General features: G+C 38.6%; 1 protein-coding gene across 1 annotated transcript in view; it reads right to left on the reverse strand.

The window, feature by feature from the left end:
* LOC100353262 (phospholipid-transporting ATPase ABCA3) overlaps nucleotides 1-14,088 on the reverse strand; it is a 219,121-nt gene that overhangs the window by 161,429 nt on the left and 43,604 nt on the right. Inside the window, exon 5 of the mRNA XM_089321567.1 lies at nucleotides 5,349-5,490. Within this exon, the coding sequence (XP_089177693.1) occupies nucleotides 5,349-5,490 (142 nt within the window). The remainder of the gene's footprint in view (nucleotides 1-5,348; nucleotides 5,491-14,088) is intronic.

The following is a 14,088-nucleotide window of genomic DNA, read 5'->3' on the forward strand; positions in this document are numbered from 1 at the left end:
ATTAATTCTCCTAAATTTGAATGTTAGCAAGTATTCAGTTCTTCTTCTATAAAATTTCCTCTTCTAAATTAATGTAGTATTAAGGGATCTGCTGGTATTTTGCCTGTCCTCAAGTAACACATCACATTAAGTCCAAAAGTGAACTGATAGAGTAACACCCCAATCTCTGAGGAAAAATACTTCACTAAAGTATCCTGGTCAATTATATAATTACTAGTATATAAGTATAAAGTGTGAAACATGGGTAGTGTTCTTTGCTCAATGATAGCATACAACAAAAATATATTTTTTCAAACACAAAATCCAATTATGTGAACTATGAGTACTATCATGTATACAGGTCCATCCACTACCATGTATCTCATTCCTCCTACTCATGCTAATTATTTCTATGTCTAACTCATAAATTCCAGGAGAAATTTTATAACTTCATCCTTCACAATAGAGTTTTAATGACCTTCAGCACTCATCTCTAAAAGTCTTCCACATGTACCTTTTATTCTAGCTATAGGAAACATTTTCAGGCTGAATAGAGTTGCCTGTTAATCATCTCATTTTCCAGCCCTGCCAAAGGGACCACAAAAAAGAACAAGAAACCCTATGGCAATTGGAGTGACTGAGAAAGTATAGTGGGGAAGAACATGGAAGAGATGATTTTCCTGTGGAACACAAAAACATAAGACCACATATAGGAGTGAGGCATCCTTTTTGTTCCACACTGTCTTTTCCATAAGGATCAGCTCAGAACCAAGATAGGGAAAGGTAAGCCAAAGACCCTAACGGGTCCCTATGGCTACTGCATAAGACTGCACAGGAGACTTCCATAGCCCTCACAAGCATTTAACTCAGTTTGGAGAATTTTCCAGAGTTCATATGGCAGTATAGAGTCACAGAATAGAGCTTATGTCATATACTTCCCTAGGCCCATTATCTAAGCAGCTATAAATTGGTGCCACCTTGAAACTAAACCCACTTTTACAGTTAATACTGTCATGATGACTAGTAGACACTGTGTATCTCCGTTCTTGAGATTCTGCTGCCATTCTACAATATATTTACTGGGGTGGCCCCACAGCATGATGTCCACAAATATTCAGATCCTCAGCCTAGCAGAAGGGAAGAGACTTCAGTTTCTAAACTCATATGGCAACCCATCCCCCAGAGAAAGGCTGATACACAGCCAGAAGCCCATGCTCGACTGTTCCTTGTCTGACAGCCAGCTAGGTGGCAGGCCCATCCACCATAGAGCTGGCTGGCCTGTAGCACTCACATGCACTGTAGCCAACCTGACAACCAGCTGTGTGGCAGTCTACCCACTTTCTGTGAGTCCACTATGCAGGTACCAGCTGGAAGCACTTCTCTGCACCTGCTATCAGACCAACAGCCAGTCAAGAGGTGGTCCTCTTCTACTGGTATGCCTGGCAGTCTGCAGTGCCTGTGTGTATCTGAGCCAGGCACAACTGTCATCCAGACAGTGGCCCCACCCTTCCAGTTACCCTATTGCACAGCCAAAGGCCTGTAGTTCCTGTGCAACTGAGCCTGGCCTGATAGCCACCTAGACAGTAGCTCCTTTCCCCCAGAGACATTACCACACAACTTGGGAAATAGTAGCATCTCTGCATAACTAACACAGGTCCAAAAGCCAGCTAGATGGTGGCCCCACCCAAGAGATCACCTTACAGCTGCTGGCCCACAGCAACCTGCAGATACTCATATCCCATCCACAGGTGCTCACACCCCACAGTCAGTGAGGCAGTAGCCCTGTCCCTAGAAAAATGGCATTATGTCACTGTGGTCACAAATATCCACAGCTTAGAACAATGAAGCAGTTAGAGATGTTGCTGATAAAAATTTCTGCTAAAGAAACTGCATAGAGATTATAGTATGGAGTCTAGCCAGAATCAAAGGTAACACAGCACACCCAAATGACACCCTAGCTCCCATACATAGGAAAAATACTTCCCTTTGAAAAAAAAGGCCCCAATAATATTGGAAATGGTGACTGCCACACTAAATGTGCAGATACCAACATGGGAGCTCAAGCAGTATATAAAAGCAGGAAAACATGACATAAGGGCACACAATATGTCTCCAATAATAAGACCCTAAAGAAAAACAAACATGAAACATTTGAAAAGGAACTCAAAATAATGATCTTAAGGAAGCTCATGAGATACAAGTGTACAAAGGTAAATAATTCAATTAAACCAGGAAAACAATTCATGATCTGAATGAGAAATTCTGTAAAGAGATAAATATAAAGGTAAAAAATCTTTCAACTAAAAAGTGCAATGAATATGACAAAAATTAAGAGCCACAATAACAGACCCCATTAAGCAGAAAAAAGTATTTCTGAATCAGAGAAAGAAAAAGTAAAGAAAGCCTATGAAACCCAACTCCATTTAGCAAATAAATATCCATATTATAGGGTGCTCCAGAGGATGAAGAGAGAGAATAGGGCACAGAAAAATAGTTAATAATACCCAAAAAGCTTTCTAATATTTTGAGAGATGTATATCTGGATCTATGAATCTCAAAGAACCCCTGATTAGACAACCCCAAAATGCCTCTCTCAAAGCACATTATAACCAAACTATGAAAAGTCAATGATAGTGGGCTGGTGCTGTGGTCCAGAAGGCTAAGTCTCTGCCTGTGGCACTGGCATCCCACATGGATGCCAGGTTGTGTCCCATCTGCTTCTCTTCCAATCCAGCTCTCTGCTATGGCCTGAGAAAGCAGTGGAAGATGGCCCAAGTCCTTGGGGCCTGCACCTAGGTAGGAGACTCAGAAGAAGATCCTGGCTTCTGGCTTCAGATTAGCCCAGCTCTGGCTATTGCAGCCATTTGGGGAGTGAATGAGTGGATGGAAGACCTTTTTCTCTGTTTCTCCCTCTCTCTATAACTCTGCCTCTCAATTAAATAATAAATAAACCTTAAAAAAGGTCAATGACAGAGAATTCTAAAAGCAGCAAGAGAGAAATACAAAGTTAACATATATAAAGAAAATATCCATTAAACTAATGGCAGATTTCTCAGCAAAATCCTTGTAATCTAGGAGAGAATGAGATAAGAGAACTTAAAAATGTTTATTGAAAATGGAATTACAAAGAAGTTTATTTTGATGTAAGAAAATCTTGAAATCCATGCATAGTTTTTCATAAAACATTTTTAAAATGATTTTTAAGCAGTCTTGTATATTTAGAGTGACCAAAGAAACAAATAAAGAAAACTTCTCTCAGTCAAGATACTATACCCTGCAGAGCTATCCTGCAGAAATTAAGGAAAAATAAACTCTTTCTTACATAAATAAAAACTGAAGGCATCTTGGCCTTACAAGAAATGCTTAACAGAATCCTGTATCTGGGAGTGAAAGTAATAATCACTATCATGAAAACATGCAGAACTATAAAGCTCACTAGTAAGAGAGATACACAAATGAGAAACAGAAAAGAATCATATTTCTTCACTATGGAAATCTAACAAACCACAGTGATGAACAATAAGAAAGAAATGAATAAAGGATATATAAAACAACCAGAAAAAAAGAACAATATGGATTACATCAAACTAAAAAGTATCTGTACAGCAAAGGAAACAATGGAGTGAATAACTGACAGAATCAAGAAAAACATCTGAATACTATTCATGACAAGAAATTAATATCCAGATTATATAAGGAGCTCAAACCAATCAACAGCACAAAACAAAACAAATAACTGGATTAAAAATGGTTAAATGTAGATCTTGGAAGGCAGCAGTGATAAATGAAGTAACTGGATTCCTGCCACGCACATGGGACAGCTGAATTGGGTTTTTGGCTTCCAGCTTCAGCATGGCCAAGTTCCAGTCTTTGCTGGCATTTGGAGAATGGATTTATCAATGGGACTGCTCTCTTGCTCTCACTCTCTCTGTTTCTCCAATAAATAAAATTTAAAAACTATTTTAAAACTGACAGCATATTGTGGAAGATGTAGCTCAGAGCATCACACTACCCACATCAATTTTTGAGGAAAAAAATATTTTTTGTGCCCTAACTGAAGAGAACCAAACTATTAACAGCACAAATAATAGCTAACACAAAATACACCTGAACTGGTTTATATATCACAATTCTGACTAAAAAAATTCAAGTAGAGCAAATTTATATGCAGAAGCTGAAAGGTTGATCTCTTAAAAGTACGGAATGATGGTTATCAGAATCTGAGAAGGCTGTTGGAGGGGGAGATGCAGGCAGATAGTTGATGAGTACAGGAGTGAAGTTGAGTAGAAGGAATAATTTCTAATATTGTATAGCACAGTGGCATAACTAAAATTGACAGAAACTAATCATGTTTTTCAAAATATCTAGTAGAGAGGATTTTGATTTTTCCCAACTCAAAGGGATAATAAATATTTGAGATAATAATTATCTATAAACATTATATACATGTATTGAAGTGTTACACTGTGCCCTAAATTATTATGTGTCAATTGGAATACAAAAATATCTGAAAAGTAGCAAATAAACAGGTCATACACCCAGCCTTGGCTGTTGTGAGCATCTGGGGAGTGAACTTGTTGATGGAGGATCTCTTTCTCCCTCTGCCTTCAAACAAAATTAACAAAATGGAAAGAAATAAAAAAGTTTTAAAATGCCATGCAGTTCCATCCTGCATCCTGCCCTCTACATGTTTTTGATTTATTCCCCTTTCCTAGGACAAATTTCCCCCAACTTTGGATAGTTAATTCGTATCAGTTCCTATAGATTCAATTTAAACACCTGCTTTATCAACAGAATTCATAAAGGTTATTTTAAATGACTGTCTAATAGGTTCACCTATTTTCTTACAGTTATGTTGCTCTCAAATTTTTACTGTTATTGTGAGAATTTGCATAGCTCTTTTCTTCTATTGAATGTTTTCTAAAGATACAATTTCAGGAGAGCTGGTAAACCTGAATTCCACCGTAAGGACTTTTCATATAAAACAATATGAAAAACAAAAAGTTGTATTAAAAACTACCAAGAGAATTAAAAAAATTTTTCATCTAGTGAAGAGAATTATATATAGGCATGACAAAGCAAGGAATGTGAACAAATTAAGTAAACATATTTGGAAAGCAGGATACTCAACTACAATTATATAAAGATGCATTAATGTAAGAATCAGAAGTGGATAAAACATGATATATCTATAATCTATATATAAAAGCTTACCATAAGTATAGAGTTGAGCATTCATTTTGGTAGAGTAGAAATTTAATTTAAAACTTGTCACAAATAAGACTAAATGTTGTTTCTCAATAAATGTATGCAGTACACAAGTACATATCCTAGTATGCAACTGTGATAATTAAATCAGATTTGCTTACCAGGACTTCCTCCTTCAGGATAATTTGGGTTCCTGGGTCCTACAGAAGGACGATTAGGAAAGAGGAAGTCTGTTTTCCAGCCTGGTCTGTCTGGCCACCAAACAGTCCTCTGTACCCTAATAAAACGCAGATGATATTTTACCTAGAAGTAGCAATAGGAAACAAGCTATGTTTAAAACAAACAAACAAAAAATCTGTAAAGCAAATGTTGGAAATAAAGGAAAGTTAAATGAAAATGGGTAACCATGTGATGTGGAGGATTTCTCTGGTATCAAAGTAATTCTGAATGTCTAAAAATGACAGTAACCCTGAAGCACAACATATATTATTATGCTACAATTATGTATCATTTGAATTCTACTTCAAAGGCAGAAAATGCACAAAACAAGGTATTATACGGCCTATATATATAAGAAAAGAACCTTGATGTTAGACAATGCCATTAGAGGGAAATAAACATTAGACAATGGCCACAATGACCTGAGGAAGGCCAGGCCAAAGTCAGGAACCAGGAGCATCATCTGGGTCCCAAAGTGGGTGCAGGGGCTCAAAGACTTGGGCCATTTTCTGCTGCTTTCTCAGGCGCATTAACAGGGAGCTGGATTGGAAGTGGGGCAGCTAGGACTCAAGCTGACACCCATATGGGATGCCGGCAATCCAGGAGGTGGATTAAACTGTTATGCCTGTCCTGGGACTTGGTTTCTAAGGCTGAAGTAGAGGTCCTCTGACACTTGGACCCAGAACTCCAATAAGGAGCTCCAGTTTCCTAGGACTGGTATCCCTGACAGGATGTGATGAGAGTGATTTTGACAAGTATTGGCTAATCTTTAATATGGGGGTAAACTGCTACTTTCAGAATGAAGTAGTTCCTAAGGAACTATAAGCAGACAAAAAGACAGAAGGAAAGCTCAAGTCCCTTGTCCACTCCTATTAGAGAACCTCACATAGAACTGGCTGGAAAAGCAGAAGTGCAGTTATGCCATCTATAAGCAGACTTCAGTGTGGATTTAGGGTTCAGAAACAAATTCAGTGGCCAAAAAGTATGCTAACTTTGCATAAAAAAGGAAAGAAGGATATATGTAGATAAGCAAATTCAATCTACCAATCAATTTATCTAATTTTTAGATGCCCTGCAAAGGAAGTTACAGATATCAGCACAATTCCACCAAAATAATCATTAAGTAATCAATATTTGATTATAATTCTTATTTAGGTGAATGCATAATAAAATAGCCAAATGATAAATGCACATTTTACGAGTTTTCATAGTTGACAATGCATACACTTAATTATAACATAAACTACCATCAAGATACACACTGCCCTCACCTCAGAAAGCACTCTCGTGTCTTCTCCCAGTCAATCTCTATCACAACTCCTTACCATAGATTTATTTCACCATGGAGTAATTCTGCCTGGTTTAGGAGCTCACACAAATGGAATCATACACTATTGTACTCTTTTGTATAAACTTTCTTTTAGAGGACATGAACCAAGATGGTGGCTGCATAGGATGTTGTAAGGACAAATTTTTAGGATGAAGAGGCTTGTATCTAGATTCGGCTCTGGAAACAAGTAACTTGTCTGCCGGATGACCTTCTCCTGCTCCTTGGGAGCCTGGCCAGTTCCCAGGGAGGAGGATAAAGGGATGTTTCTGATAAACAGGTGGGCATGCTTCGTGTCTCGGCTCTCTGGCCAAGATCCGAGACGGGACGCACTGCTTGCCTAAAACCTTGGCAATGAGCCCACTTTGTCCTTGGGGGCTTTAAGAGGGAGCCAGAACAAAACTCTGCTGCTGCTGTTCCATCCCGGTGGAACACGCAGTCATGCTGGACGTTGAAAGTGCCCATGATGACTACTGATGATGCTTAGTTCTCAGTAGGGATCCTTTTCCGGTGCTGTTTGTTCCATGATGATTACTGATGATGTCTGGTTCTCAGTATGGATCCTTTTCTGGTGCTGTGTAAAGATTGCCTAGTGGTAAATTCCCAGGTTGAGTCCCTACTCTTAGGGACTCTCCCCGCTTCTTTCTCTCTCTCTCTCTGCCCTACTTCTTAAAATTTGCTACTTAAATAAACTACTTGTTTCTTTATACTACAAGGCTTGCAGAGTATTTCTTGCAGATCGAACTAAAAGTAACTAAGTCTGTGCACAGCAGACAGCTAAGAAATAATTTGCTGCCACAGATGTTTTAGTTATATCTCTACAGAGATACAAATTTGAACAGTTACTCATGCATCAAGTTGCCCTCATAAAAGCCAGGAGGGAATGCAACAATATATTTTAAGTACTGAAAGAAAATATATGCTAACCAAGGATATTTTACTCAGCAAAGTTGTCTTTCATAAATGAAGAAGTAAAGACTTTCTAGGACAAACAAAAGCTGAGGGAATTTATTAGCACCCAGACCAGCCTTACAAAAGACACTAAAGTCCTACATTCAGAAGCAAAACAAAGGGGTCTGCACTGTGGTGCAGCAGGTTAAAGCCCTGTCCTGCAGCACTAGTTCAAGTTCCAACTGTACCATTTTTGATCCAGCTCCCTGCTAATGCTCCTGGGAAAGCAGTGGAGATGGCCCAAGTGATTGGACCCCTGCACCCACATGGGAGACCTGGAAGAAGCTCCTGGCTCCTGGCTTCGGCTCAGCTGAGCTCTGGCTGTTGCAGCCATTTGGGGAGCGAACCAATGGGTAGAAAACCTTTCTCTCTGTCTATACCTCTCTCTGTAACTCTTTCAAATAAATAAGTCTTTCAAAAAAAAAAAAAAGGCAAAAGAAAGCAAACAACTGCCATGAAAATACATTTAAGTATAAGCCTGACTAGAAAAAGAACAAAGGATACTAAAAATTAACATGAAATTTTGAAAAAGTGACAGGACTAAGTCATTACTTATTAATAATAACCTTGAAAGTAAATGTACGGCCGGTGCTGCGGCTCACTAGGCTAATCCTCCGCCTGCGGTGCCGGTACTCCAGGTTCTAGTCCTGGTTGGGGCGCGGGTTCTGTCTCGGTTGCTCCTCTTCCAGTCCAGCTCTCTGCTGTGGCCTGCGAAGGCAGTGGAGGATGGCCCAAGTGCTTGGGCCCCTGCACTAGCATGGGAGACCAGGAGGAAGTGCCTGGCTCCTGGCTTTGGATTAGCACAGCGCGCCGGCTATAGCAGCCATTTGGGGGGTGAACCAACAAAAGGAAGAGCTTTCTCTGTTTCTATCACTAACTCTGCCTGTTAAAAAAAAAAAAAAAAAAAAAAAAAAAAGGAAAGGAAATGCACTAAATCCCCCAATTAAAAGAAATAGGCTGAGGGGGATCCAAGATGACAGAACAGAAAAAAAAGGTATGCTGATTTTGACCAAAGGAAGATAACAAAAGGCGGAAAGGCAGAGTGTCTACATTCTTGCGGAAGAGTTGGAGAAAAGTTTGCAGAAATTCTGAAGAAGAGATACACCATGGAGCAGGGTGGATGCTGCAAGCATGCAACAGTGAGCAGGGACACCACCGGTGACTTTCACAGCCAGGGGTACAGGAGACGTCATCTTTTTGGAGCAAGGTAAGAGGAGACTGTGGCAACCTGTGTCACTGGGGATAGTGCCTGATGGAGAACCTTGCGGACCACACTGACTTTGAGTCCAGCTTGGAGCGCTTGTGGGGTAGGGAGAGTCCACCTAGCTCATGAAGGGAGAGCACACTTGTTTCTCCCCATTCCCTAATAAAGGCAACTGGCAACTGGCACAGAAGAAGTGCCATCTTATTAACATGAGTAGAGGCTGTGGTGGCTCATGTGTGTGCACAATAGAGAATTTTACTAAAGGAATATATCTGCGGTCCCCCACTGACTTTGAGTCTGGCCTGCACAGTTGGCAGGGGGTGGGGCATCCACTTGAGACTGTGAGGTGCTTCCCCTCACCCTCTTGACTCTATCATAGGCACCCAGACTGAGACTGCCAAGGAAGAGTATTGACAGGCAGCTGGCTCTGGGAATACCTCTGCTCTCTCCATGGACAGGGCAAGCTTGTGGGGCTGAGACTGGATCCCCTACTCCCAGTGACTATGGGAACATTGCAACTTATGACTATGGGAATTCTCTGACTGTATGATAGGGTGTGGGGTGTAGCTGGGTCTCTGCTCAATCACTGTGTCTGGCTTCAAAGCTCAGTTTATTTGAGTGTCTGGGTGGTTCACTGCAGAGGGTTCTGTGCTCCCACTGATGACATTGTGGATCCTTTGTGTGGTTCATGTCTCTGTGTAGGAGGGCTGTGTAGCCACATGGGCTAACCCTGGGCATTGACCACCTGGAAGAGAAGTGAGGCTGTGATCATGCCAGCCGACACGATCATACCCTCCACCCTGCTAAGAATAGAGATCTACCATGCCCAACTTGGGTGTCACCCAAGATTCTTGCCACACCCTGGAGCAATGACCACAGCTTCCTGGCCCCACTCAGCACATGCTTCTGGATATCCACTGAAGGAGCAGATACTCCACTAAGCCACGAGGCATGTTTCAAAGATGAAAGCCATCAGAGGAGAAAATCAGTAAGATTTTCTGCAAATGCCTAAAAATAAACATAAAAATACAAGAAACAAGAATAAGGAAAACAATATGAGTCTCCAAAAGGAAAATAGCAGCACTTCAATACTAGAATGCAAAGATTAAAAAAAAACAATGTGAATATGGAGAGAATGATGGAATGCATTAAAAGGAATTCAAAAGAATGATCATAAGATCACTCAAAAACAGAGAAGGAAATATATGAGTTAAAGAAATCCATACACGACATGGATGAAAAATCTTGTCACAAGATAGATATATTGAAGATAAATTAAACTTAAGTATTTGAGTTGAAGAATTCAATATGTCAAATAGAAAATACAGTGGATGGGCCAATACCATGGCTCACTTGGTTAATCCTCCTTCTGTGGCACCAGCATCCCATATGGGTGCTGGGTTCTAGTCCCGGTTGCTCCTCTTCCAGTCCAGCTCTCTGCTATGGCCCGGGAAGGCAGTGGAGGATGGCTCAAGGTCTTGGGCACCTGCACCTGTATGAGAGACCAGGAAGAAGCACCTGGCTCCTGGCTTCGGATCGGCGCAACGCCGGCCGTAATGCCCATTTGGGAAGTGAGGCAATGGAAGGAAGACCTTTCTGTCTGTCTCTCTCTCTCACTGTCTAACTCTACCTGTCAAATAAAAAAAATAAAAATACTGTGGAAAGTCTTAACAACAGTCTTGGAAATATCTCAGTCAGAAAATAAAATAAGTAAAATTAGAAAAACTGAAAACAGTACTTGAGATTTATGAGATAATATCAAATGACCAAACAAACATGTCTTAAGAGTTCCTGAAGGTATGGAAAATGACAATGGAGAAGGCCTACTCAGTTATATAATAGAAAAAAACTTCCCTAATCTGGAAAAAGGGACATCCAAATATTGGAAGCACATAGAACTCCTAGTAGATACAATCAGAAAGGATCTTCACCATGATACATTATAGTCAACAACAAAACATAAAAAAATATTCTAAAATGTGCACAAAAGAAATGCAGATTACCTTCTGAGGCACCCCAATTAGACTAACAGAAACAGAACAATAGCCACAATCAGAAAGAATGTGAAGGCTGAAAATCTCCTAGTAAAAGAAATCCAAAGTGAATAATAGGAATATTTATGGAAAAATGGCAGGATCAAGTTGTTACTTATCAATAATAACCTTCAATGTAAAAGATACAGACTAGCTGAAAGGATTAAAAAACAAGACTCATCTATTTGCTGCCTACAAGAAACACACCTCACTGCAGATACATGCAGACTGAAAGTGAAAGAATAGAAAAGGATATTCCATGCCAATCAAAATCAAAACAGAGCAGGAGTAATCATACTAATATCAGACAAAATAGAATTTAACACAAAAATTGTTAAGGGACAGAAAAGGGCATTATGTAATGATTAAGGGATCAATTCAATAGGAAGTTGTAACTATAGTAAATGTTTATGCACCCAAGGCCAGGGTACCTAGCTCTTTAAAGCAAATGTTAATGGATCTAAAGGGAGACAGGCTCTAATACAATAATAATGGGGGGACTTCAACACCCTACTTTCATCAAAGGACAGATCAACTAGACAGAAAATCAACAAAGAAACAATAGAGCTAATCTATACTACAGGCTAAGTATACCTGATATCTACAGAACATTTAATCCCACAGAAACAGAACATCCATTGCTTTTATCAGTGCATGAATTTTCTCTAGGTTAGATCATATGCTAGGCCACAAAGCAAGTCAACAAATTCAAAAACACTGAAATTATACCATGTATCTTTTCTGACAACAATGGAATGAAACTGGAAATTAACAGCTTAAGAGACTAAAGATATGCAAACACATGGAGGCTGAACAACATGATTCTGAATGAACAGTGAGTCATAGAAGTCAAAACAAAAATTTTAAAAATCCCTAGAATGATCGATTATGACCACACAACATATCAAAACATTTGGAATACAGCAAAATCAGTGTTAAGGGAGATACTTACAGCAATTAGTACCTATATCAAGAAATTGGAAAGACATCAGAAAAATGACCTAACAAAGCATCTTAAGGATCTTGAAAAAACAAGAACAAATCAAAACCCAAATCAGTAGGAGGAAAGAAACTGTTATAGAGAAGAAATAAAACTGAAACAAACATACAAGAGATTAGTGAAATGAAGAGTTGGTTTTCTTGAAAAAATAAAATTAATACACTATTGACCCAACTAACCAAAAAAAGTGAGAAGACCCAAATTAATAAAAATCAGAGATGAAAAAGGAAATGTAACAACAGATAACAGAAATAAAAAGCATCATCAGGAATTAATATATGCCAACAAATTAGAAAATCTAGAAGAAATGGATAGGTTTTTGAACACATACAATCTACCAAAATTGAGCCATGGAGACTTAGGAAACCTAAATAGACAAATGAGAAAGATGGAGACTGAATCAGTAATAAAAAACTTCCAACAAAGAAAAGCCCAGGGTCAGATGGTTTCACTACTGAATTTGACCAAACTTTTAAAGAACTAATTATCAAACTATTCAAAACAATTGAAGGGAGGGAATCCTCCCAACTCTTTCTATGAGGCCAGCATCAGTTCAAAACCAGAAAAAAATAAAACAGAGAGAACTGTAGACCAATATCCCTTGTGAACATAGATGCAAAAGCCCTCATCAAAATACTAGCAATTTGAATCCAACAACACATCAGAAAGGTCATTCACCCAGACGAGGGGGGATTTATCCCTGATATGCAGGGATGTTTCAACATATGCAAATCAAAAAATGTGATAGATCACATTAACAAACTATGGATCCATAGATCCATAGTAGTATTTCATAATGTATATATATCACATTTTCTTTTATCCAGTTATCAGCTGATGAAATCCTGTCTTTTTCAACAATATGGATGCAACAGAAACCTATTATGCTTAGGGAAATAAGCCAGTTTCAAAAAGACAAATATACTATTCTCTGATATGTGGCATTTAATACTGAATACAAAATATGCATAGGAATGAAATGGACATCTTATGATATGGTTGTCAGTTTTAGTCCTTGTTTATACTCCTGTGAAACTGTGGTATTCCTACTTTTTACCTGTTGAATATTATGGGTAGTTGTGAATTAAGCCTGTGATTACAGAATGGATTAAAATTATGTCTTTGCAAAAATTAATGAAAAGAAAAGAAGGGAGGGAAGGCAAGGGATTGGGGGAGGGAGAAGGGAGGTATTGTTATCTTCTTAGAATTGTATCTATGTAGTATGTGAAATTTGTTCTCTTTGTATTTATACAAATTAAAAAATGCTAAAAGAAAAAAGACTGGATAGATTAAAAACACAAGACTCAAAAAATACGCTGTCTTCAGGAAGCCCATTTCACCAATAAAGACACACAGATTGAAAGTGAAAGAATAGAAAACAATATTCCAGGCAAACAAAGCAAAAGTGAGCAGGAGTGGCTATACTTATGTCAGACAAAACAGATTTTAAGATAAAAATTGCAAAAAGAGACAAAAGTAGTTACTATTAAATGACCAAGAGATCCACTCAATAACAATATATGACCTTTGCAAAATGTTTGTGCACCTAATGCTGGTGCACCCAATTTTATAAAATAGACATTCTTAGGTATAAAATGAGAGATAAGCTCCAACACAATAATAGTGGGGGAACTTCAAGCCCTACTTTCATCAGTGGATAGATGAAAGTCAAAAGAAACACAGACTTAAATACCACAACAGATGAAATGAAAGACTGTTCAACAGCTACAGAACACACATAGAACATTCTCTAGGATAGAACATATACTAGGCCATCAAACAAGTCTCAACAAGGTCAAAGAAACTGAAATCACATCATCTATTTTGTTTTTTGACCACAATGGAGTAAAGTAAAACTCATCCTTAACAAAGAAATGAAGAAATTATACAAATACATAGAGATTGAACAAACATGGTCCTGAATGAACATGGGTCACTGAAGAATTAAAAGGGCATTTAAAAATCACTTAAAACTAATGAAAATGGAAAAATAACATTCAAAAGTTTATGGGATATAGCAAAAATACCATGATGAAGGAAATTTATAGCAATAAAATATCTATATAAAATAGAAAGATATCAAATATCCAATCTAATGGCACATCTCAAAGATCTAGAAAAGCAAAGCAAACCATGCTCTACACAAGACCACTGGTTGAACTCTGCA

The sequence above is a fragment of the Oryctolagus cuniculus genome, chromosome 19, assembly GCF_051225735.1.
Source record: "Oryctolagus cuniculus isolate XC-2025 breed Fujian yellow rabbit chromosome 19, ASM5122573v1, whole genome shotgun sequence".
Taxonomy (NCBI): Eukaryota; Metazoa; Chordata; class Mammalia; order Lagomorpha; family Leporidae; genus Oryctolagus; species Oryctolagus cuniculus.